General features: G+C 40.5%; 1 protein-coding gene across 9 annotated transcripts in view; it reads right to left on the reverse strand.

Moving 5' to 3' along the window:
• PATJ (PATJ crumbs cell polarity complex component) overlaps positions 1–23558 on the reverse strand; it is a 424767-nt gene that overhangs the window by 52266 nt on the left and 348943 nt on the right. For all 9 annotated transcript variants that reach the window (XM_054484672.2, XM_054484719.2, XM_054484700.2 and 6 more), the window contains one exon: positions 2515–2598. In XM_054484672.2, the coding sequence (XP_054340647.1) occupies positions 2515–2598 (84 nt within the window). The remainder of the gene's footprint in view (positions 1–2514; positions 2599–23558) is intronic.

Consider the following 23558-nt stretch of genomic DNA (forward strand, 5'->3'; position numbering starts at 1 on the left):
AGATACCACTAAATGTGCTGACAATCATGACAGAAATATCATGGCGTGGCTAGAACATTGTGGGGAGATGTATTATGTAAGTGCCTTACAGAAGCACAGTATGCATTATTTAGAACATTGGCTGTAGAGGAAGAGGGGTGGAAATAGCAGGGCTTCCTATTTGAGAAGAAAGGCTCCAGGAAGACCCAGTAGTCAAAGGGAGAGTACCATATCCCTTCGGTGGAAGGGCCATGTGGGGGAGTGGGTGAACCCAGTTCTTGAGAAGGAAAGAATAACAAAGCTAGTGCAGCAGTTCCTCCGTATTTTATTGCATAGGGAAAATCAGACGTTAACTTTCTACTCTCTTCTGCTCCCACTTGCAGACAGCGGGGAGGGTATGAGAAGGAACTGGCCTAAAAGGAGAACCAGAAAGGAGACATAGCTGATGCTCGTCAATTAATAGAATCACAAATCTTGCCATGCCAAAACAATATTTGACTCTATCTTTGGAAGCAAAATCTGGCATGTCCTAACCTTAACATGAGGATAGTATTAAAACCATGAAAGGCCAATTTGCGGAACGCAGAGGACTCTCACGAGTGGAAAGGGCATTGTTTGGAAAAGCGCTGATGTAGTGTTACCCTGTTTCATGGTCTCAAAATATCCCATGAAAACAGGCCTGTCTTCTCAAGGCCTCCTGTGGGTCACAGGCTGCCGCTGCCTCATCACGCATTTCTACTCATCAGCCACAACCAGAACCAGTCCAATGTGAAGTAGAAAGCTGTTTAGAAAGGAAACATGTTCCCTGACCAAATTGAGAGCTGTATTTCTTAGCTAAACAAGTGTTAGACTCTCATGAACTAGACCTTGTCTGAGGTAAGAGAGGAGCCTGTACTGGCCATCTTTAATGAGAAGTATAGGCCATCCATTCAGAATAGATAATATAATGCTGCCAGTTGCCAGGAAACTGTTAACTTGATTTTTGAAAAATTCTCCTCCCACTTAAAATAAATTTGCTTTATTCAGGTTAACCTTTACTGGGTGTTTGCTTGTACTTGAATATACTTTATAGAAGAGAGCAGCTACAGAGGGTCTACCTAATACAAACAGAAAGAGTTTAAAAAAATCCTTATTGAGGTATAATTGATATAAAATAAACTGCACAAACTTAAAGTGTACAACTTGATAGGTTTTGCCAGATGGGTACTTATACCTGTGAAGCTATCACCGCATTCAAGATAATGAACACGTTAGATTTAGTTTCAAGTGACCATTATAACTTGTGGACTTAGAAATCATGTAAGTATCAAGGCATATGTGTATCAAGGCATATGTGCCATTTTAAATATTTAATCTATTCATCTTAAAAAGCCAATTATGATAACACCAATTGATTTGAAAATCTAGGGAGGGAAAAACAAAGAAACCCCAAACTCCTGACTACTAAAACACCATGTTGTATGCTAAGGCAGTCAAGCCAGTTCCCAGAGAGGTCTTGCTTATTTTTCTAACCTCATACACTTGTACCTTAATGAATGTACTGGGAATATGTCTTAATCCAATGATGAAACACAGTAAAGGCCTGCAGAGAAATCCTGTAACTTGGGCTGAATTTAATTTGCAATCAGCCTGGCCTCTCCTTTAACCCCTTCTCACCTATGTTTCCTGCCCTTAATTATATCTCTGGTTTCATCTTGGGAGGCAGAAATGAACCACCAAAGGGAAAAATAAAATTCTATGATGTCATTTGTAATGTGCTATATTAAAGTTGCAAAGCAAAAATGCACATGCTCACCATAAAATGACATCTATTCAATTAAGTTCATCCAATGAAAAAAAAAAAAACGTTGCCTAAAGGTTTTACACCATCGAGAAAGCTCTTTAGTTCCACCTACCAGAACGCCTGGCATCGCCTTCTCATTCAGCCATTCCATAGTGCAGACATTGCCTGCTTTGGTACTTTTTAAAAGGCTTTAACAACTTTGCTAAATGAGAGTCAATTTGAAAAAGTCAAGCATTTAAATTTTTAGTAAGCATCATAGGGGGAAGATTTTACATTTTCATCAACTTGAAAACATTGGTGGCAAGGCATGAACTTCCATTAGGCATAAAGATTTATTAAGATTAAGAAAATATGATTTAAGCTGCCACAAAATCTTTAAAATATCAGGTATATATGTGTATGTGTATGTATCTATATGTATGTGTTTTTAGGTGGAATTTAGTAGGGTATAATGGAGATGCAAAAAATTTGCAATACTACATAGTCTCATTTGATATTAAAATAATAGACCCATAAGTTCTATTTTTCCTTTTAGTTAAAAAAAGTTTTCATAGGCAAATGTAGATTGATAACCTGTCATGATTCTAAACCACTGTATAAAGTACACTGAGGAAAAAAAGAATATGATAAGTATTTTGTTAAATGGGAGGGGAATCAGTGAAGGTATAGTTGAGGAGAAAGACAACTTTACGGATCGAGACCAGCAAAGGAACCACATTTACTGATATAAAATGAAATTCAAAACCATATACCTCCAATATCTGGTCACCAGCCCAAAGTCTTCCATCTCTGGCTGCTGCCCCTTCTTCATAGACTTCATGGATAACTATAGCATTCTACAAAAAATAAAATCTTACTCATTTTCAACAACCACAAATGCTTCCTTAAGCAAACAACCAATAGGCAGCAACCCATAATTTTCTATTTGTTAATAATGTTACATTTTATCTGACATAAAGATAAACAATATACACAGTTATGATATATTCAGAGGTATAATTAAATTTTCCTAAGATTATTATTTCATTCCTTTAAAACTGGCTCTGCCTAATATTTCATGTTAGACTTCTTCCATGTGTTTTACTGTTAACCCTGTACATTACTGCTGTGTATGAACTTGAGGTGAACTGTGTGTCATTCTTATTTACATTTTATAGTGTATTTTGAAACACGGTTTCAGGTATTTATTGGTATTCTAGGATTTGGCATAGATGTGTGGCCTGATGAAGGGGGTTTTGCCAGGCCTTATTACTTGGGCAATGAAAGAAAAGAACTTAGTGGAATGAATAGGTCCTGGAGGAGAAGAAAACAGGAGTAGGGGAAACAGCATTCATGGACTTAAGTGTAAAACAGCTGTGGGTTCAAATCCTGACTCTGCCTTCTTGTAATCTTGGGCAATTAATTCCTCTGAATTCAGCAATCTAAGCCATAAAATCAGGACAACAATATCTACTGTAGGTAAGCTTTGGTTGGGAAAAGTGTTTCATAGTTAATGAATTAAAAAATAATCTGTATCTCTTCAGATTCATAACCTTAAAAATTATTTTATCATCATAAAAATGACATGTACCCATGTATAGGATTCAAGTAATACTACTACAGGTTGTTGCAAAGTGCAAAAATAGACTGCTTCCCACCCAGACTCAGTCCCATCAATCACCACTCATAGTTTCCAAGGATCTCTCCAGACAATTCACATTTATGCACCCAAATATTTATATATTTTGATGAGAGACTATTCTAAAAATATTAAATTGAGCTTGCCCAGCCTCATCCCCCTCCTGTTGAGCAAGTAGTCAAGCTTTGAAATTCTTCACTTTGGGGATTTTTGTGGAGCTGAAAACTGAAGTAACCAGAAGTCATTGGCTCTTTCTGTTTTTAATAGAACCGAAGAGTGCTGAATGGATTATGATAGGTGTCTTAGAGGGCTGCTGAGAGAGGCACACAGCTTTTTTCTTTTTTTTTGAGATGGACTCTCACTCTGTCGCCCAGGCTGGAGTGCAGTGGCACGATCTCGGCTCACTGCAAGCTCCACCTCCTGGGTTCACGCCATTCTCCTGCCTCAGCCTTCTGAGTAGCTGGGACTGCAGGCGCCCGCCACCACGCCCGGCTAATTTTTTGTATTTTTAGTAGAGACGGGGTTTCACCGTGTTAGCCAGGATGGTCTCAATCTCCTGACCTTGTGATCCACCCGCCTCGCCTCCCAGAGTGCTGGGATTACAGGTGTGAGCCACTGCGCCCAGCCGAGAGGGATACAGCTTTGAGTGGAGATTAGAAACAGAGATCTATGGGTCCCACAGTGGGGATTTGAGTCCTGCAGTGCCCAGGGTCCTCCTATTCCTTGCCCCCAGTGCACACACACAGGTTTTAAGACCCTGCTGGCAATGGTCAAGGGCTGACATCCTTGACACCTGTCAGAGCCTAGAGGCTGACACCTATAGGACCCCAGGCATGAAGGAAGTCAAGCAGCAGGACTTCTGGACTTGGGAGATCTTATAGGCTTGGCCAAGAATAGGCTTGATGATGAGCAGGCAGTGCTGATGGCAATGACCATAGGGGCGTCATCAATGTCTGGGTGTTTGGTTGGTACCGTTCGGAGTTAACGAGCCACCAAAATGGTTGAGGTTGAATTTCACCTTAGTCCAGAAGTATGGAGCCTCAGCATTAAGTTCATATGAAGTAAAGAAATGAATATTTCTTGCAAAAATGTGACAAGATAGACAAAATACACACACCTACACACACCCCCCCCCCCCCACACCAAACCTTGTTTGTTTGCTTTTTAATTAAAAAAATTTTTTTTGAGATTGCATCTCCCTTTGTGGCCCAAACTAGAGTGCAGTGGCTCAATCATAGCTCACTGCAGCCTCGACCTCCCGGGCCCAGGTGATCCTCCTGCTTCAGCCTCCCAAGTAGCTGGGACTATACGTGTACACAACCATGGCTGGACAATTTTTTTTTTTTAAGCAGAGATGGGGGTCTCGCTATGTTGCCCATGCTGGTCTCAACCTCCTGGGCTCAAGCAATCCTCCTGCCTTGGCCTCCCAAGGTGCTGGAATTACAGGTATGAGCCGCTGTGCCTAGCCATATATATACATATATACACACACATATACACGTATATATATGTGTGTATATATATGTGTGTGTGTGTGTGTATATATATATATATATATATTTTTTTTTTTTTTTAAGAGGAGTCTCACTATGTTGCCCAGAACTCCTGGGCTCAAGCGATCTTCCTGCCTCATTCTGGGAGCTGCGACTACAGGCATGTCCCATAGCACCAGGCTTACTTTCTATTAAAAACAAAATAACAACAGAAAAACAAAAAAAGGGCTTCTATACAAATTCCACAATAGAGAAGCAACAAAAGAAAACAAGAGGTCTATAACTAGATAACCCATCTGTATTCCAAATACTTTTACAATACTAAATACCGTACTTTCATTTTATCGCTATACAGTTCTGAAAACATTCTTTATTATAGCAATTAGAGAGGCAGCCCCCAAAAGCCAGGGAAAGTTTCTGGACCCAGACAATTTACATTTCAGATTCTGTACCAGGAATACATTTTAGACCATTCTTTGTTTTAACTCTGATTTATGAAATTTCCAGACCCAGGGAGTGTTTACACCGCCAAGAGTTTGTTTCTCTGAACTGTTTCAGGGGAATGATTTGGAGGAAACTTGCGGGGTCAGTGGCTTGCGGTGATCTCTGTGACACTAGTGAGATCCTACCAAAGGTCATTTGTATTAAGGTGGTACGAGGAGAAACTAATGCAGACTCCTGGTAGCACCCTGGAATGACACTGGTTTTCAAAGTTTGGTGCCCAAATACCCTATTTTCACTGGATTGAGAGAGTCACACACTACACTCAGACTATGCATGGCTTTTACAGATTTGATTTTCAGCAAAAACTCCTTTGATCTTGGAGCATTACAAAAGGCAAATAGAAAATTTCTGTTCACTCATACCCAAAAGAAAGAAAAGACCCCCTTCGAATTTTTATTCCATAAAAGTGGTCTGAATTCAAAATCCTTAGATATTTTCTGGCACTCAATGAACTATCCTACATAAAGGATGCCAGTGACCCTAAAGGAATAATATGTTAATAGTTTCTAATGCTGAACTCACTGCAAATGATCCATTTTTAGTCCGTAAGTCTTTCTGTATTTAAAATTCTCCATTTCTTTCTTTCTTTTTGCTTGACTGCTACTGTAATTCCTCTTAAAGTTATTAGTGAAGGCTGGGCATAGTGGCTCACGCCTATAATCCCAGCACTCTGGGAGGCCGAGTTGGGTGGATCACTTGAGGTAGGTGGATCACCTGAGGTCGGGAGTTCAAGACCAGCCTGGCCAACATGGTGAAACCCCGTCTCTACTAAAAATACAAAAATTATCCAGGCATGGTGGCACATGCCTGTAATCCCAGCTACTCGGGAGGCTGAGACAAGAGAATCACTTGAACCTGGGAGGCAGAGGCTGAAGTGAGCTGAGATCACACCACACTCCAGCCTGGGCAAGACAGAACAAAACTCTGCCTCAAAAAATAAAAAAATAAAAAATAAAGTTATCAGTGAAGATACAAGAAAATATGAGACACTGTGACCTGTCAATAGAAAAGGGCCACATTTCTTTTTTTGTTTGTTTGTTTTGTGTTTAATTCATCTAGTGTATTTAGGGGGAAAAAAGGCCACATTTCTTACTGTGTGCCCCTGTAGTCTATGAAGCTGTGGTTCTGGATAGTTACATTAACTGGGGGTGAGAGGTGGAAGGTGGGGACCAAGAGCTAAATTAGAAATGTAGGCTTGTGAATTCAAAAGAAAACCTGATTTATGTTTTAAAACATGCAATTCAGAGAGTGGAACAGAAGAGTAAAAAAGATACTGGGTTGGGATATTTTATGCATCTACTTTGTGAATAGATGAAATAATAGGTCATTAATGAAAGACTGACCTTTATTACTTTAAATTAAAAATTTGGTGTTGATTATGCATATGATGCTTATCTCATCATTGGATATCCTCCTAAATTTTAATGCTCTTGAATTATTCAAGCAAAACTGCAGCTCTGAGTGCCTTCTCCCCTACCCGCCCTCCCTTCCTATCTCTCCATATGTAAATAACATTCCAAAACCCAAGACCTCAGTGACTCCGGCCTACAAATACCAGTGATTTCTAAAACTCACCTATTCCAAAGGCAGTCCATTAATCAACCCACTCTGCAGGTGGCTCCCTGGCTCACTCTGAAGACAGGCTATAGAGGCAAAGGATTATGAGCTAGGCTTCTGGAGTCAGACTTCTTTGGTCTAAATCTTGGCCCTGCTACTGTTGGCCGCGGGACTTGGGGGAAGACTGTTAACCTCTCCAGGGCTCCACTTTTTAGATGGTTTTAACAGTATTATATACCAGTAAGGCTTTATGTACAGTGTGAGCACACAGTAAGGAAGCGATAGATTGTTTTTTTTTTTTTGGGTTGAGACAGAGTCTTACTCTTTTGCCTAGGCTGGAGTGCAATGGTGCAATCTTGGCTCATTGCAACCTCCACCTCCCAGATTCAAGTGATTCTTCTGCCTTGTCCTCCCATGTAGCTGGGACTACAGGCATGTGCCACCATACCCGGTCAATTTGTGTATTTTTTAGTAGAGATGAGGTTTCACCATGGTGGCCAAGCTGGTCTCCTGGCCTCAAGTGATCCACCCGCCTTGGCCTCCCAAAGTGCTGGGATTACAGGCACGAGCCTTTGCACCTGGGCAGGTAATATTTTTAATAGCACCTGTCCATTCTTATTTATTTTACATCTATGTGCCATAGATGCTACACATCATTTGTCCCATTTAATCCTCATAACAACTCATCAAATTCAGTGTTATTAGTTCCACTTACAGTTGAGGAAACGAAAGCTCATAAGGGTTCAGACTTGACTAGGTCTCCGCAGCTTCTAATTAGGAGAGATGAAATTCCATCTCAGGATTGTTTAACACCAAAGCCTGTGCTCCTACCACGATAGCAAGCTTCTCATCTGTTTTGAATATTTGATTTTGTACTTGCACAAAAGCTAGCTTGGGATTTTCCATATGGCATCAATTCTGTTGAAATATTGTCACCTCAACTCCACAGCAGAAACCTTGAGGGCGTGACTTGATTATTTTACAGAGAGTGAACAAAAAGCTGACTTGTGGAAGCAGAAGTTGAGGCCTTTGACTTAATGAGTTGAGGCGATAATCTGTAGATCTCACTAGCTAGTGCTGGCACATGGTTAGGGGTTTGCACTACAGAAAGCATGATGCATAGGCCCCCTCCCAATTTCCAACGGAGTCCCTCTCATTTGTTATTGTTTTTTTTTTTTTGAGACGGGGTATTGCTCTGTTGTCCAGGCTGGAGTGCAGTGGCATGATCTTGGCTCACAGCAAAGTGGGCCTCCTGGGCTCAAGCAATCCTCCCATCTCAGCTTCCCAAGTAGCTGGGACCAAGGCGTGTGCCACCACACCTGGCTAATTGTGCTTTTTTGGTATTTTTTGTAGAGACAGGGTTTTGCTCTGTTGCCCAGGCTGGGCTTGAACTTCTGGGCTCAAGTGATCCTCTCACCTCAGCCTCCCAAAGTGTTGAGATTACAGGCGTGAGCCACCACCACACCTGGCCCATTTGTTATTCTTATCTCTTTCCTTCCTTACCTTCAGCTTTTCAGTCCTATTTCTGTGCACCTATATTATTCACTTAATGATTTTTTTCTAAGACAAATACAAAATATTATAATAGATACAAGTGATACATTGATGTTCAAAACAAAAAGTTGTTCAGCCCAAGAAAAAAGATTAATTTCTATCAATTAACAGCACAGAACTGAGGATCATTTATAGATGATCAAGACTGACAAAGAGTCAAAAATGAATTTCCTCCTGGTAGTTGTGTGATTTTCACTGGAACAACAGAAATGTAAGTAAGATGACCTGTTTATTTACTGCTTCAGACAAGACCAGTGATTTCCTTTTGAATGTTTTATTTATTTATTTATTTGAGACAGAGTCTCGCTTTGTTGTCCAGGCTGGAGTGCAGTGGTGCAATCCTAGCTTACTGCAGGTTTGACCTCCTGGGCTCAAGTGATCCTCTCACCTCAGCCTCCTTAGTAGTTAACACTTCAGGCACATGTCACCATGCTCAGCTAATTTTTAAATATTTTGTAGAGACAGGGTCTTGCTATGTTGCCCAGGCTGGTCTCGAACTCCTCGGCTCAAGTGATCCTTCTGTCTCAGCCTACTAAAGTGGTGGGATTACAGGTGTAAGTCACTGTGCCCAGCCCGGACACTTTAAAATTGTTCATTTGACTTGCCAACTCAAGAGCCAGTGAAGAATTTAATCAGTGAGAGGGAGAATCTCCCAAATAGTGGTTTTCTCATAGTCAGAAGGGTCAGACAGCATTTGAGAAACATGGGAAGTCTTCTGCTTAAAAATTTCTCCCTCAACAGTCTGTCTGAAACACCTTTAACCAACGAAAACTCCCTCTATTCCACAATTAAACATTTATAACATCAAATCTTTACAAACATTTAAAACATTAAAAAAAATGGACAACCAGAAGAAGTAGCTGGCTAGCAAATTCATCATGTTGCTTAAGAAACTACTATCTTTAGGCTGGGCACAGTGGCTCACGCCTGTAATCCCAGCACTTTGGGAGGCTGAGGTGGGCAGATGACCTGAGGTCAGGAGTTTGAGACCAGCCTGACCAACATGGTGAAATTCCGTCTCAACTAAAAACACAAAAATTAGCTGGGCGTTGATGGTGCGTGCCTGTAGTCCCAGCTACTCAGAGGCTGAGGCAGGAGAATCACTTGAACCTGGCAGGCAGAGTTTGCAGTGAGCTGAGACTGTGTCACTGCACTCCAGCCTGGGTGACAGAGTGAGACTCTGTCTCAGAAAAAAAAAGAAAAGAAAAGAAAAGAAACTACTGTGTTAATGTCTCCATTCCTAAGAGAGTATTTATTTTTAAACATGGATAATGTATGCACGTGGTACCATACTCAAAATAGTATTCACTGATAAGTATCTCTCTAGTACTTGTTCCTCAGCCAACCAATTTCTCTATCTAGAAACAAACAGTATTAAGTTTTTTGTGTATTTTTATAGAGATTTTCCATATATCTATATTTGAAGTATAGGCTACCAAGTGCTTAAGGGTTATGCTTTCTTTTATCTGCTACCTCCTTTGTTTCATGAAATTCTACAAGTGCCACCTCTTCTATAACACCTTCCCTAACTCCCTCCCCTGATAAAGTTGATTGATCCTTCTTGTGAGTCACCACTACATAAGTTCATTAGTACCACTGAACTTATCACAGCATCATGAATGTCTGTTCGGGGCTCTATGTCTCGTGCCACCTCCCATCCTTGATGGAAGCCTTCAGGACAGAGGCTGCTTCCAACTCATCTTTTTATTCTGGTGCCAAGTCCAGAGTAGGCACTCAATAAACGTTCATTAAATGATTGTCAAGAAATTGGCTGGAGATAGATAAAGAGGTTACAATGACTCAGAAAGGGGAGGCTGGAAAAGTTAGTGTGTCATAATCTTACTCCAACCAAAACCAATTGTATGGTATGAATGTACCCTCCAAAATTCATGTTGAAATTTCATTGCCATTGTGACAGTATTAAGAGGTGAGACCTTTAAGGCGTGATTGGGTAATGAGGGCTCTGCCCTCAAGGATGGATTAACGCTGCTATCTTGGGAGTGAATTCCTAATAAAAAGAATTCAGCCCCCCTCCCTCTCTGCCTCATGTGCTCGCTTGCCCTTCAACTTCTGTCACAGGATGATGCAGCATGAAGGCCCTCACCAGATGCTGGCTCCATGCTCTTGGACTTCCCAGCCTCCAGAACTGTGAACCAAATACAATTCTTTTTTTTTTAATAAATTACCCAGTCTCAGATATTCTGTTATAGCAGCAGAAAATGGAGTAAGACACCAAGCTTCTGATGGTAAAATAATAGTGACACACAACCAAAATACCCATCACAAATGGATTTTAAATCCATTGAAGTTTCCAGAGGATTTACTTTAGCTCAGAGAGCAATTTAAGAGAACCAAGTATGAGGGACTTAATTATCACTGAGCTCCACAAAAATCCCAAACTCCCCCAAGGGGATTTAAACTCTGAATTGTTGGAAAAGAATTTCACAACATGCAATTCTTAGACAGAGTCAATATATCCTTAGACAGAGTCAATGTCACCAGACACTTCAGCTCATCAATCACCATTTTTATTGTTCAAGCTGCCAACAGGTAGATAAAGTAACTCGTAAACACACCAATCATTCAGCAAAAGGCAACCTTATTGTCACAATAGACTCATAACACTTAAAGAAGCCAGGTGTTAGAAAAATTAACTAAGAGTCTCCTGTGGGCTGAAGGATATCAATAAGTACCCTTTTGTGGGTGAACTATTTTAGTAGATGAGATTTTACATTTCTAGATATTTAGTAGATTGTTTTAACAAGCATTTTAGGACAAAACTTTGACAAATAATCATATGTAGATACTATTATAAAGAATTATGAATACATGGCTTAATTACACTGCTTGCAGGCATGTTTTACTTAATTTGATCACTCACTCTGGAATTAAACTCAATCTTTGCCATACTCATAAAAGTCCCTACCTGCACTCCCTACACACACAAAAAAAAATCCTAAGGGACATTTTAACTACAGAAAAGTTTCACATTAAATCTCACATTGAGGTGAAAAACATATTTACCAGTGATCCAGAAAGAGTGTTATGTCTTATTACCCTGCATTAGGGGAAAAGTCCCTCCTAACAAGAAAAACCCATGAGAACAAAAAAAAAAAAAAAAAAAAAAAAAAATGTTGAAGACATTGTATATAATAAAATAGTCATGTGTTTTCCTTTGAAAGAAACTATGGTTTGGATCTGTGGCCTTGGAGGAAGGATGTAGCTTTTAAACACCATTTAATAGTTTTCCCCTCTATGGCTGTCCCTGTTCAGAAATCATAAAGACAGCCATGTCTTCTACACAGTAGATGACTTTCTCAGCAGGAAAGCCGTAAACCAACGAGGGCTGATAATATGGCAGGGGTGGCAAAATCCTCAATCCAGTGCTGTGTAGACCAAATATACATCCAAATCTTATGCATTAAGTTACTGATTTGTGATGTCTACAGTTACAGAGTTTAAAAATAAAGGGTTAGGTTAAAACTTCTAAAGTATATTTCACTTTGAGCAAAGTTGATAGACCCCAAACTGTATTTATATATAAAAAAGGATTCAGTTAACAGAGTAGAATTAAAAAAAAGAAAAAAAAATTGAATGTTTTAGAACATGATTCTTTTCCATCCTAAAGCCTTTGTGACCAAATGCTTTAAAAATTTTAAAAAGCTTCCCTATTATATTAAACTAGAATGTGATTTTTAAAAAATGTGCAGTAGTCTGTGAAAGAAAAGACTCAGAATTGGGGGGTCAGAGGAGTTAAATTTTCTGACAGCTCTGCAGGTAACCAACTGGATCAATTTGTTCATGAAATTAATATTACCAGCAAAGCACAGAGTGAATGAACTACATGACTTTTTTTTTTTTTTTTTTTGAGACACAGTCTCACTCCGTTACCCAGACTGGAGCGCAATGGCACAATCTTGGCTCACTGAAACCTCCACCTCCTGGGTTCAAGTGATTCTCATATCTCAGCCTCCTGAGTAGCTGGGATTACAGGCACGCACCACCACACCCAGCTAATTTTTGTATTTTTAATAGAGATGGGGTTTCGCCATGTTGGCCAGGCTGTCCTCAAACTTCTGACCTCTAGTGATCTGCCTGACTCCACTTCCCAAAGTGCTGGGATTACAGGGGTGAGCCACTGCGCCTTGCCTGAACTACATGACTTCTAAAGTCATTCCAGTTCTAAAATTCTAGGCCTCTATGAACCCAAATGTTGTGTAGAGTGAAGCAGAGAAAGTCATTGTTTTATACAGATATTTAGGTCCTACCTAAGAATAAGACCTCCTTCTAAATGGTAGGTCAGAAGAATCCTAACTCCCATAGGTTGAACAAGATATGAAAGCTATGGAGGCTGGAGTCAGACTCTGTTTTAGTTACCTTTGGCCGCAAAACTTAGTGGCTTAAAACAACTATTTATTTGTTTACAATTCTATGGGTTTGCAATTTGGGCTGGGCTCAGCTGTGCAGTTCTTCTGCTTTACATTATGTCACCTGGGTTCTGAAGTGAGCTTGCTGTCAGGTTAACCCAGGCTGGTTGTGTCCTGGATGGCTTTACTGTCATGTCTGGAGCCTCAGCTGGAATGGCTGGGCCTCTCTCCCTCCACGTGGTCTCTCCACATGCTGTTTCATCCTCCAGGAGGCCAGTCCAGACTTCTTTACAGGGTGGCAGTGTTTCAGGAGAGCAAGAGCTAAAATTGCAAGGCCTCTTGAGACCAAGGCTTAAAAGTCACACAATGCTACTTTTGTCACTATTGGTCAGATTGGATTCAGCGAATCTGGAAAGAGCTGCATAAAATTTATAGTCTTTTTTTTTCCCTTTTTTTAAAAATTTGAGACAGCACATATAGCCAGTTTCAATGTACCACAGATTCTATCAAGGTTGCCAGAGGAATTTTCCAGCCTGCAAACAGTGGAAGGCAGCAATATATGCTGGGAAGAGTACTGGCTATGGCCAGATAAACCTGTGTTCAGATTTTAGCTCTGCCTCTTATCATAGATTTATGATACTTCCATTAAGTTATTTAACCTCTCTGAGCCAGTGTTTCTGCCTCTGCAAAATGGAACTAATAAATCCCCCCTTTTAGATTTTCAGGATGAGATGGGGTTATACGCCAAGTAAAGTGTCAGCTAAATTGCAGGTATTAAGTAATTGCTCATGAGAGCTCCTAACATAGATACTAAGTTTGAAGGGGCATATCTAGTATATAAAACATCTATGTTGGGCCGGACGCGGTGGCTCGCGCCTGTAATCCCAGCACTCTGGGAGGCCGAGGCGGGTGGATCACCTGAGGTCAGGAGTTCAAGACCAGCCTGGCCAACCTGGTGAAACCTCATCTCTACTAAAAATACAAAAAGTTAGCTGGGTGTGGTGGTGGGTGCTTGTAATCCTAGCTACTTGGGAGGCAGAGGCAGGAGAATCACTTGAACCCGGGAGGCGGAGTTTGCAGTGAGCTGAGATCATGCCATTGCCCTCCAGCCTGGGTGACAAAGTGATCAAAATTCATGACTCTAAGGATGAGTGACACCAGTCTTGTCCATTTTTTTCATTTCTAATTTTCCTGTTATTATGGTGATCCCAAAATATAACTGAAATATAATCTTTCAAGAAAGATTATACTACTAGGATATTTTAGATTATTTTTCCCAAGTCACAGACTACTCAGGATTAAGCTCAAAGGACCATGTGAATGCCAACAAGCTCTAAGCCAGACTGCAGGAGTCTCATTCCCAGACATTTTGATTTTTCTTGGTCAAGTACAATCCTCATTGATCATGGATTCCATATCTGTGAATCCATCTACTCCCTAAAATTTATTTGTAACCCCCAAATCAATGCTCTCAGCACTTTTGCCATCATTCTCAAATGTGCAGAGTGGTAGAAATTTGAGTCTTCTGATTTCCTTTTTCCCAGCTGGAGTTGAAAAAGGTGTTACTTTGCCTTCTTGTTTCAGTTCCCATACTTCATGTTTCATGTTGTTTTGCTTGCCAGCTGCATAGTTGAACAGGTAAACAAGAACCCTTTTTGTGGTCTATTTAGTGTCTTTTTTTTGTTTTAATTTTTGTGCTTTTTCTGTTTAAAATGGCACCCAAGCATAGTTCTGGGGTTCTGTCCAGTGTTCCTAAGTATAAGTAGACGAGGATGTGCTTCATTGAGAGAGTATGTGTGTTAGATAAGCTGTGTTCAGGCATGAGTTTTAGTGCTGCTGGTCATGCGTTCAATGTTAATGAACCAACACTATATATTAAATGAGGTGTCTTTAAGCAGAAACGTACATAAAGCAATGTTGAAATGTTGACTAGAAGCTTGGAAGAACCTGCCTCTATATTTCCCCTAGCAGCAATGGTTCACTCTTCACTAATCAGTGTTTGCCTTGACTTTATAGAATACAACTCCTGTGAACAATGAGAATCAACTATAACTCCTACTGTTGCTTTTCCCAGGTGATACTTTACAAAAAAAACTGGGAAGCACAATGTGAAAGGCAGAAATGCAGACAAATGCTTTCTCTAATAGAGATGACAGGACTCACGTTGACAAAGGCAGTCCTTGCCACAACGAGGCAGGGGTTGATGAACCCAAGGATGGGAAACTTAAAAATACATTTCCTCTATGCTGTGGCACGTATTTTTATGCTTATATGTCAATGTATTTTGTGGATCTATATTTTTTGAACCAATTACAAAGGTAAAATGCAGAGATGATTCAAGATGAGTTGGAAAGTTACTTATCTTCTCCACCTTTGGACCAGAAACTTTTCTCTTCTTTGATATAAAGAGTTATTTGGTATCACCTCATTGATTCATGAGAAGCAAAAGATTAAGCACTACTTAATTTCAGTATCTCACAAGAGCATGCAGGACCTGAGGCAGAATGTAGTCAATCAAAATTCTACTTACTTTAAGATAATTTTTTTCTTATTTTAACAATTTTACAATTTGGATGAGTTTAACACTCAAGTGGACATTTAATCTACTGCTTTCCCACCATGGGTCACAATAAAAGATTACCGCCTTTGAAGATACACAGTGTTTGCCAAGTTGATGTTGTTTTGCCTGCCAGCTCCATAGGTTGAACAGATAATTGTTTCTGTTCAGAAAACCTGAGGGACTATAGCTGTACAAAGGAAGTCAGCAAGGGTCAAAGGAACTTACTGATCATACCTGAAATCATAGTTTTAAAAAATCTGGATACTCTATTTGGCTCACAAATAATAAATTAGCTTACTGCACAGATTTTCCCCAAAATCTCACAACATAGTCAGACTTCAGTTGACCCTTAAAAAACTCTGCTGTAAAATAAACACAGAGCTAGTCTATATATCCTAATATGCATTTACAAAATCCCTCAAGAAGGAAGAAAATGGATCATAATGTTCAGTACCTACTGTTTTGAAATATTTGAAACATTCTCAGCTAATAAACTATAGATAACGTAAATGAGCATTATAACAGCAGTAAATAATGGTGGCTCTTTTGACATAAAAAAGATTAAATACTCACTTACACTGGAAGAAATAACACTAACATCTCTCTCTCTCTCTCTGTGTGTGTGTGTGTGTGTGTGTGTGTGTGTGTGTGTGTTGAGACAGAATCTAGGTTAGGTTCAGTGGTTCATGCCTATAATCCCAGCACTTTGGGAGACTGAGGTGGGAGGATTGCTTGAGCCTAGAAGTTTGAGACCAGCCTGAGCAACAGAGTAAGACCCCATCTATATAATTATTTTAAAATATAAAAATAAAAAAAGAGAAACAGAGTCTTACTTTGTCACCCACGCTGGAGTGCAGTGGCAGCACCATAGCTCACTGTAGCTTTGAGGTCCCAGACTTAGGCAATCCTCCTGCCTAGCCTCTCGAGTAGCTGTGACCACAGGGGACACACCACCACACCTGGATAATTTTTAATTTTTTGTAGAGACAGGGTCTTACTATGTTGCCCAAACTGGTCTTGAACTCTGGGCCTCAACTGATCATCCTGCCTTGGCCTCCCAAAGTGCTGGGATTACAGGCATAAGCCACTGTGCCTGGCTGTGTGTGTGTGTTTTTTAATGCAATGGACTATGCAAGCAATCCTAAAACCCAAACTCAGGGATTGCAAACTATTACATATATTTACAGGTAACTAATATGTGAAATAAAATCGCAGCAATACATGGCTAATATAAGAACTGCTGTAAATATATTAAAATGTTTTGCATTTCAAGACTGAACAAGTTTTCTCTTCTTAAGCTCAAAAAAGAAATGGCTTTATATTTACTTAAAATGGAATTCCGTTACCCAAGTCTTCATTTAACAAAAAGTTGATACTTATCAATATGAATATAATTTTTCATACAGAAATATAGACTTATTTTAAGGAAATGGTATAAGATTTGCATTATATTTTATAAGTCCCCACAGTTCCATTTGGTTATTATTTATTAAATTTGACTTAGCTTACATAATATTTTTGCTTATATTCATATTCTTTAAGACCAGAAATGTCCAAATCTGGAATGCAAAAGTACTATTCATTAACATTCTTTCACTGTGATTCATAGACTTTTTGCAAACTCTGCTTTGATTTTAAAATAAAACTAAGGTAATAAGATGTTTTGTATAAAAATATATGACTTAAGCAATAACAATAAAAGGAGCTTGGCTTTGGTGGATCACATGCCAAAGCAAACCACACTCCTCATGAAATAGACTGCACAAAGTTCATGTCAAGGGGAATAACAAAATAAAACACTTAATCAAATATAAAATAGCTTTCTATTCTGCTTATTTAAAAAATATCCCGTGGTTTAAATTGCTGTAGTCCTACGTTTAAATTATCAAAAGCAGTACTAGAATGCAACATGATAAGGGGTTAAGTGAGGTCACTTCAGAACAACATATGGTTATAGCTAAAGAACAGGTATTCTTTATTTCAATTTCTAGATAGATGAATTTTGCCACATAGTACCCAAATGGGAGAGTATGTCTACCACGATATTTCTTGCTAATCTATCTGCCCTATAGAACTTGCGTTTAGTAAGAATGAATTAAATTGGTATTAAATCAGGTGATTGAAAAAAATGTGGATTTGAAACTTGGAGAGAAATGACAAGATTCTAACGCTCGGCCGGGCACAGTGGCTCATGCTTGTAATCCCAGCACTTTGGGAGGCTGAGGCGGGCGGATTGTCTGAGCTCAGGAGTTTGAGACCAGCCTGGGTAACATGGTGAAACTCCATCTCTACTAAAAATACAACAAATTAGCTGGGTGTGGTGGCGCGTGCCTGTAGTCCCAGCTACTCAGGAGGCTGAGGCAGGAGAATCGCTTGAATTTGGGAGGCGGAGGCCGTAGTGAGCCAAGATCGTACCACTGTACCCCTGCCTGGGTGACAGAGTGAGACTTGGCTCAAATAAATAAATAAATAAATAAATAAATAAATAAATAAATAAAAGTCGTTTTCTTGCCAGGCGCAGTGGCTCATGCCTGTAATCCCTGTACTTTGGGAAGCCGAGGCAGGTGGATCACCTGAGGTCAGGAGTTCAAGACCAGCCTGGCCAACATGGCAAAACCCCATCTCTACTAAAAATACAAAAATTAGCTGGGTGTGGTGGTGGGCGCCTGCAATCCCAGCTACATGGGAGGCTGAGGCAGGAGAATCACTTGAACCTGGGAGGTGGAGGTTGCAGTGAGCTGGGATCGTGCCATTGAACTCCAGCCTGGACAACAAGAGTGAGACTCCGTCTCAAAAAAAAAAAATCCAACTTTGACATTCGCAGGACTTTTATCATTAAGAATATCTAAATCTAAAAAGAGAATAGTGCTTAAATCATATTGTTTTTTTTTTTTTTTAACAGGCAAGGTCTTGCTCTGTTGCTCAGGCAGGAATGCAGTGGTGCAATAATAGTTTACTGCAGCCTTGACCTCCCGGGGTCAAGCCATCTTCCTGCCTCAGCCTCCCAGGTAGCTGGGACTACAGGCACACGCCACCATGCTCAGCTAATTAAAAAAATTTTTTTTGAAGAGACAGGGGTCTTGCCATGTTGCCCAGGCTAGTCTCAAACTCCTGGCCTCAAGCAATCCTCCCATCTCAGCCTCCCAAAGGTCTGGGATTACAGGTGTGAGCCACTGCACCTGGCCTTGAATCACTTAATTTAATTTTCTTTCCTTTTTTTTGAGACAGAGTCTCTGTTGCCCAGGCTGGAGTGCAGTGGTGCAATCTCAGCTCACTGCAACCTCCACCTCCCGTGTTCAAGTGATTCTCCTGCCTCAGCCTCCCAAGTAGCTGGGACTACAGGCACGTGCCACCACGCTCAGCTAATTTTTGTATTTTTAGTAGAGACAGGGTTTTGCCATGTTGGCCAGGCTGGTTTCAAACTCCAGACCTCTGGTGATCCACCCACCTCAGCCTCCCAAAGTGCTGGGATTACAGGTATGAGCCACCGTGCCCAGCCTATTTTATTTTTTTTAAAAATAAGAGATGGGGTCTCATTATGTTGCCCAGGCTGGTCTCAAACTCCTAGGCTCAAGTGATCCACGTGCCTCAGCCTCCCAAAGGGCTAGGATTACAGGTATGAGCCACCTTGCCCAGCCAAATCACTTTTTTAAAGTTTGATGTTGAAAAACAAATATGCAATTGTCTAGGAACAAAGCCACATTTCACTGTGCAGGCAATATACCAAAGACAGACAAAGAAAGTTAAGGATCTACTTTAATACAAATGTTTATAATTAATAATAACTGAACTCAGTTTAAATAGGCACTGGGCAAAGTTCTTTATATTCATTATCTTAATTAATTCACATGACAATCTTAAGAGGTAGATTTTTGTTATCACCACAGTGGCACAAATGAAGAAGCAGATTTAACTTAGAAAGGCTGTCATTTGTCCAGAGTCCCACAGTTAAATATCTAGATTCTAATGCCAAAGAACCAGCATCATTACTCTGCTACGGTGCCTTTTAGGTTTGGTAGAACACATTGTCTATAGCCTGGGATCTCTGGCAATGGTATCAGGGAAGGAAAATACATAGAAAGAGGGTCCTAGAGACCTCATTCTCATTCATATCCTGGGATTCATAGCCTGGGATCTCGTTCATAGCCTGGGATCTCGTTCATAGCCTGGGATCTCTGGCAACGGATCTCAGGGAAGGAAAATGCATAGAAAGAGGGTCCTAGAGACCTCATTCTCATTCATATCCTGGGATTCATAGCCTGGGATCTCGTTCATAGCCTGGGATCTCTGGCAATGGATCTCAGGGAAGGAAAATGCATAGAAAGAGGGTCCTAGAGACCTCATTCTCATTCATATCCTGGGATTCATAGCCTGGGATCTCGTTCATAGCCTGGGATCTCTGGCAGTGGATCTCAGGGAAGGAAAATGCATAGAAAGAGGGTCCTAGAGACTGCATTCTCATTCTTTCTCCACTTCATTTGTTCAATTCCAAAAACAGTTCAAGTCTGCCAATAATCCAAGATAAAGGATTTAGTTCTGAAGTTTTTCTTCTCTATAATTCCCAAGCCTGATAATAACCCCAATGAATGAGTCTGGAGAGCTATCTTTTACTTCTTCTGAGGGTATTGCTGATAAAACTTCTAATCAACGAGTATACATCTCTGAGAAGTGGACATTGAAGGACATCAGGGAGGAGTTTAAGGAATACGATGCAAACATAAGAAAAGGTAAGAGGCCTTGGTCTTTCATTTGACAGAGTAGGATGAGTTCTCTAAGCTGTAGGATTTCATGCAAATTCAACACTCCGACAAGACCAGAGGGGTGGAGGGAGATAGAAGACAGGATGAAAGGATGGACTAATGGACAGAAGGAAATAAAAATTATGAATTAATATACTACCTCTGATATCCAATGTGCCTTATCTGGCTCCCTGGCTTATAAGAAACATAACAAATAGCTTATATTAATTAAATCTAGAAAGTGGATGCCATGGCTCTACTCTTTTCTGGTTTCCAGAGGAAGCCCCTATTTTAATAGTCATTATTATGACTTTTCATTGGTTTATCTCCTATATTAGACCATAATCACTAAAAGTCAATAGAATTAACTTGAACGACTATGTGAGCTCTTCGAGGACAGGGTTATCTCACTCAATTTTGTACCCTTAGCACTAAGCAAAGGGCAGCCTTTGAGCAAACATATGCAACCTATCACAGAAGAGCCACATCCACCAAAGGCAAGCCTGGGAGCAACATCACAAGATTAAAACAACAGGCAGAAGTCTGTCATTGAGGATTGGGTCCAGGTGTGCTTGTAAACCTTCCCAAGAGGTTCACCCTCATCATTACCTTGGCATTTTAAAAGGTCAATTTAAATACAATGGGATGTTAAGTGAGATCTCCCTCTGTGATCTCAGAAACCATCTGTCTTGGCGCTAGAGAAACTATTTATAGCAGAGAGGACTGATGTAGTGTCAAGACCAGGTCCCAGAGACTTAATTCCTCTAAAGACAGCAAAAATATCTTTTGGACACACAACAAAGAAGACACAGAAATCTTTATTGGGAGGGTTGGAGCAGATGTTAAGAAGGGTCACCAGAAGTCAGGATGTACTCTTTCCCCATGCCAGAGCTGGAGTCAGGATGCATCACCTAACCAAATGTGCAAAGGTTCTTCTATAGTGAGTCTCAATATTTTCCACTATTTCCCTTTGATATGCTCTCAACTTTGTTTGCTAACTTTCTGCTAGCTGGATGCCATCCCAAGACCTGACTGGAAAATGTGACCTATGGTATCAGTCAGGTTGCACATTCCATGTCAAAATTTGGAAGGGGAAAAAAAAAAAGAAAAATGAAAGATTTGCATTGTGGTAAATAATAGCTTTATTTGTTAAAGTGCTTTCCAACCCTCGCTGTTCAGCCTCACTGAAATGACAGACAGGCCTATATATTTCTCCTGAGTCTAACTTACGGCTTTTGATGAGGTACTTGAGGTTAGGAAATAAAAGCTGTGTCCCATCCCTCATTTTTAAGTCATGCTTATCCTTCCAAGGACAATGGGATTTACAGTCTCAAAAGGCAGAACTATATATTACGAACCTCAAGAAGCTCTTGATTTTTTTTTTTTTTTTTTTTGGCTGCCTCACAGTGGCAGGGAAAGGAGAGGACAGTATTTAGCAAACAGCCTCACATCCAGGTTGCAGGAAGTGATGGAATTCAATGGAAACCCTCAAGCTATCAGCCAGCCGCACAAATGAATGCAATATTGAAGACTCAAGAGCAGCACAGAAGACACATCTCGTTCAGGTATTCCAATCAACCCAGGTAAAACAAAGTCCGATTAACAGTGGCAAAAGCAAAACCACAACTCATTCAGCTAGGCTGGATGTGCTGATCAAATTCTTCCGATTTCCTATGGGAAATCTATTCCCATGTAAAAAGACTTATATTTACAAAAATAATCAAAGGTTAATTTTCTGTTATGAAGGAATTCACTACAGAATTTAAACTGTAATTTCCCAGGATTATTGTTTTTAATATTCAGGAACACCTCCTCGGGAAAGTGTGGAAACATGCCTTGGAAGGAGCCATCACCCAATGTTCAGGGTCAACCAGTAGTTTCTGAATATATATATATATATATATATATATATATATATATATGCTATATATTCTACATATATATATCCTACTGTTTATAAGATATCTGATCCTCACTATAACTCAACAAGTCAGGAACATTAAGGTCATTTTGCATATGTGAAAACAGAGAGTTGGAGAAGGTATGTGCCATGGGCAGTGGCTCACTGTGTGCTAAACATCCTATGGAGGTCATCTCTTTGATCATCCTAGTAAGTCTACAAGGTATTATTATCTCTGTAAATAGAGCAGGAAATAGACTGAGAGGTTAAGAAATCTGCCCCAGCTAGTAAATTGTAGAGAGGGAATATGACTGAGAGCTAAAAGAGAGGAATGGTCAGCATCACCTCTGAGTTTGGCTGAGGACCAACCATGAAATCCAGGGAAGACTTTGTGGGGAGGAGTGGCTTAGAGGAGGTAGAGAAGCTTGATGGGAGCAGGAGGAGGGCAGAAGAGAGCAAATTCAGGGGAGCAGAGCGAAGTCCAAGATGCTGGAGTGCATATGTAGGTTTGGGGAATGATGGTCTGGTCTGGTCCTATGTTGGTGGTATGTGAGACTTTCTACATAAAGTGGGAGCTAGCTGGGTGGCTGGCGCTAGTCAAAGTGTTTCTGTGAACTGCTGAGAGACCAGATGACATAAAATTACAAAGAATCGGCTGGGCGCGGTGGCTTACGCCTGTAATCCCAGCACTTTGGGAGGCCGAGGTGGGCGGATCACCTGAGGTAAGGAGTTCAAGAACAGCCTGACCAACATGGAGAAACCTTGTCTCTACTAAAAATACAAAATTAGCCAGGCGTGGTGGCACATGCCTGTAATCCCAGCTACTTGGGAGGCTGAGGCAGGAGAATCGCTTGAACCCAGGAGGCGGAGGTTGCGGTGAGCCGAGATTGCGCCATTGCACTCCAGCCTGGGCAAGGAGAGCAAAACTCTGTCTCAAAAAAAAAAAAAAAAAAAAAAAGAAATTACAAAGAATTATTAAAAATACTATTAGAAGATACAGTGCAGACCAAATTCCTGTATATATGAAGCCACACAGCAGTTCCTGCTTGCAAAGGCAAGAGGAGAATGCAGGACATAAATTTTCATGAACTCCAGAGAAAAATGTTAACAGTACTTTTATCAAGCAGAAGGAGACAAAATCCTTTCAGGTTCAGGTGAGGTGGTTCACTAACAGGGTGGGGCTCAAAGCCAGGATTTTCTAGACCAGGCCCAATGATAGGAAAGGGAAGGACCATGACCAGCAAACATGTAAAAGGCATCAATGATAGGGACAGGAGGCAGAGAAAGTCTAGGCAGACAGGGGCAGATCCCCAGCAAAACCCCACCTTTGAGCCAAGAAGCCTGAAACCCTTGGTCCAAAGTGATAACTTCTATCCCTGTTTGCCTGCTCTCTCCTGATTGGTACTTTCTGAATAATGTCTTTTTACCAATAAAATGTTGCCTTTCCCAAAACTACCTACGGCCCGCCCCACCCCCCATCCTGTGCCTACAAAGATCTCAGACT

The sequence above is a fragment of the Pongo pygmaeus genome, chromosome 1 (genome assembly GCF_028885625.2).
Source record: "Pongo pygmaeus isolate AG05252 chromosome 1, NHGRI_mPonPyg2-v2.0_pri, whole genome shotgun sequence".
NCBI lineage: Eukaryota > Metazoa > Chordata > Mammalia > Primates > Hominidae > Pongo > Pongo pygmaeus.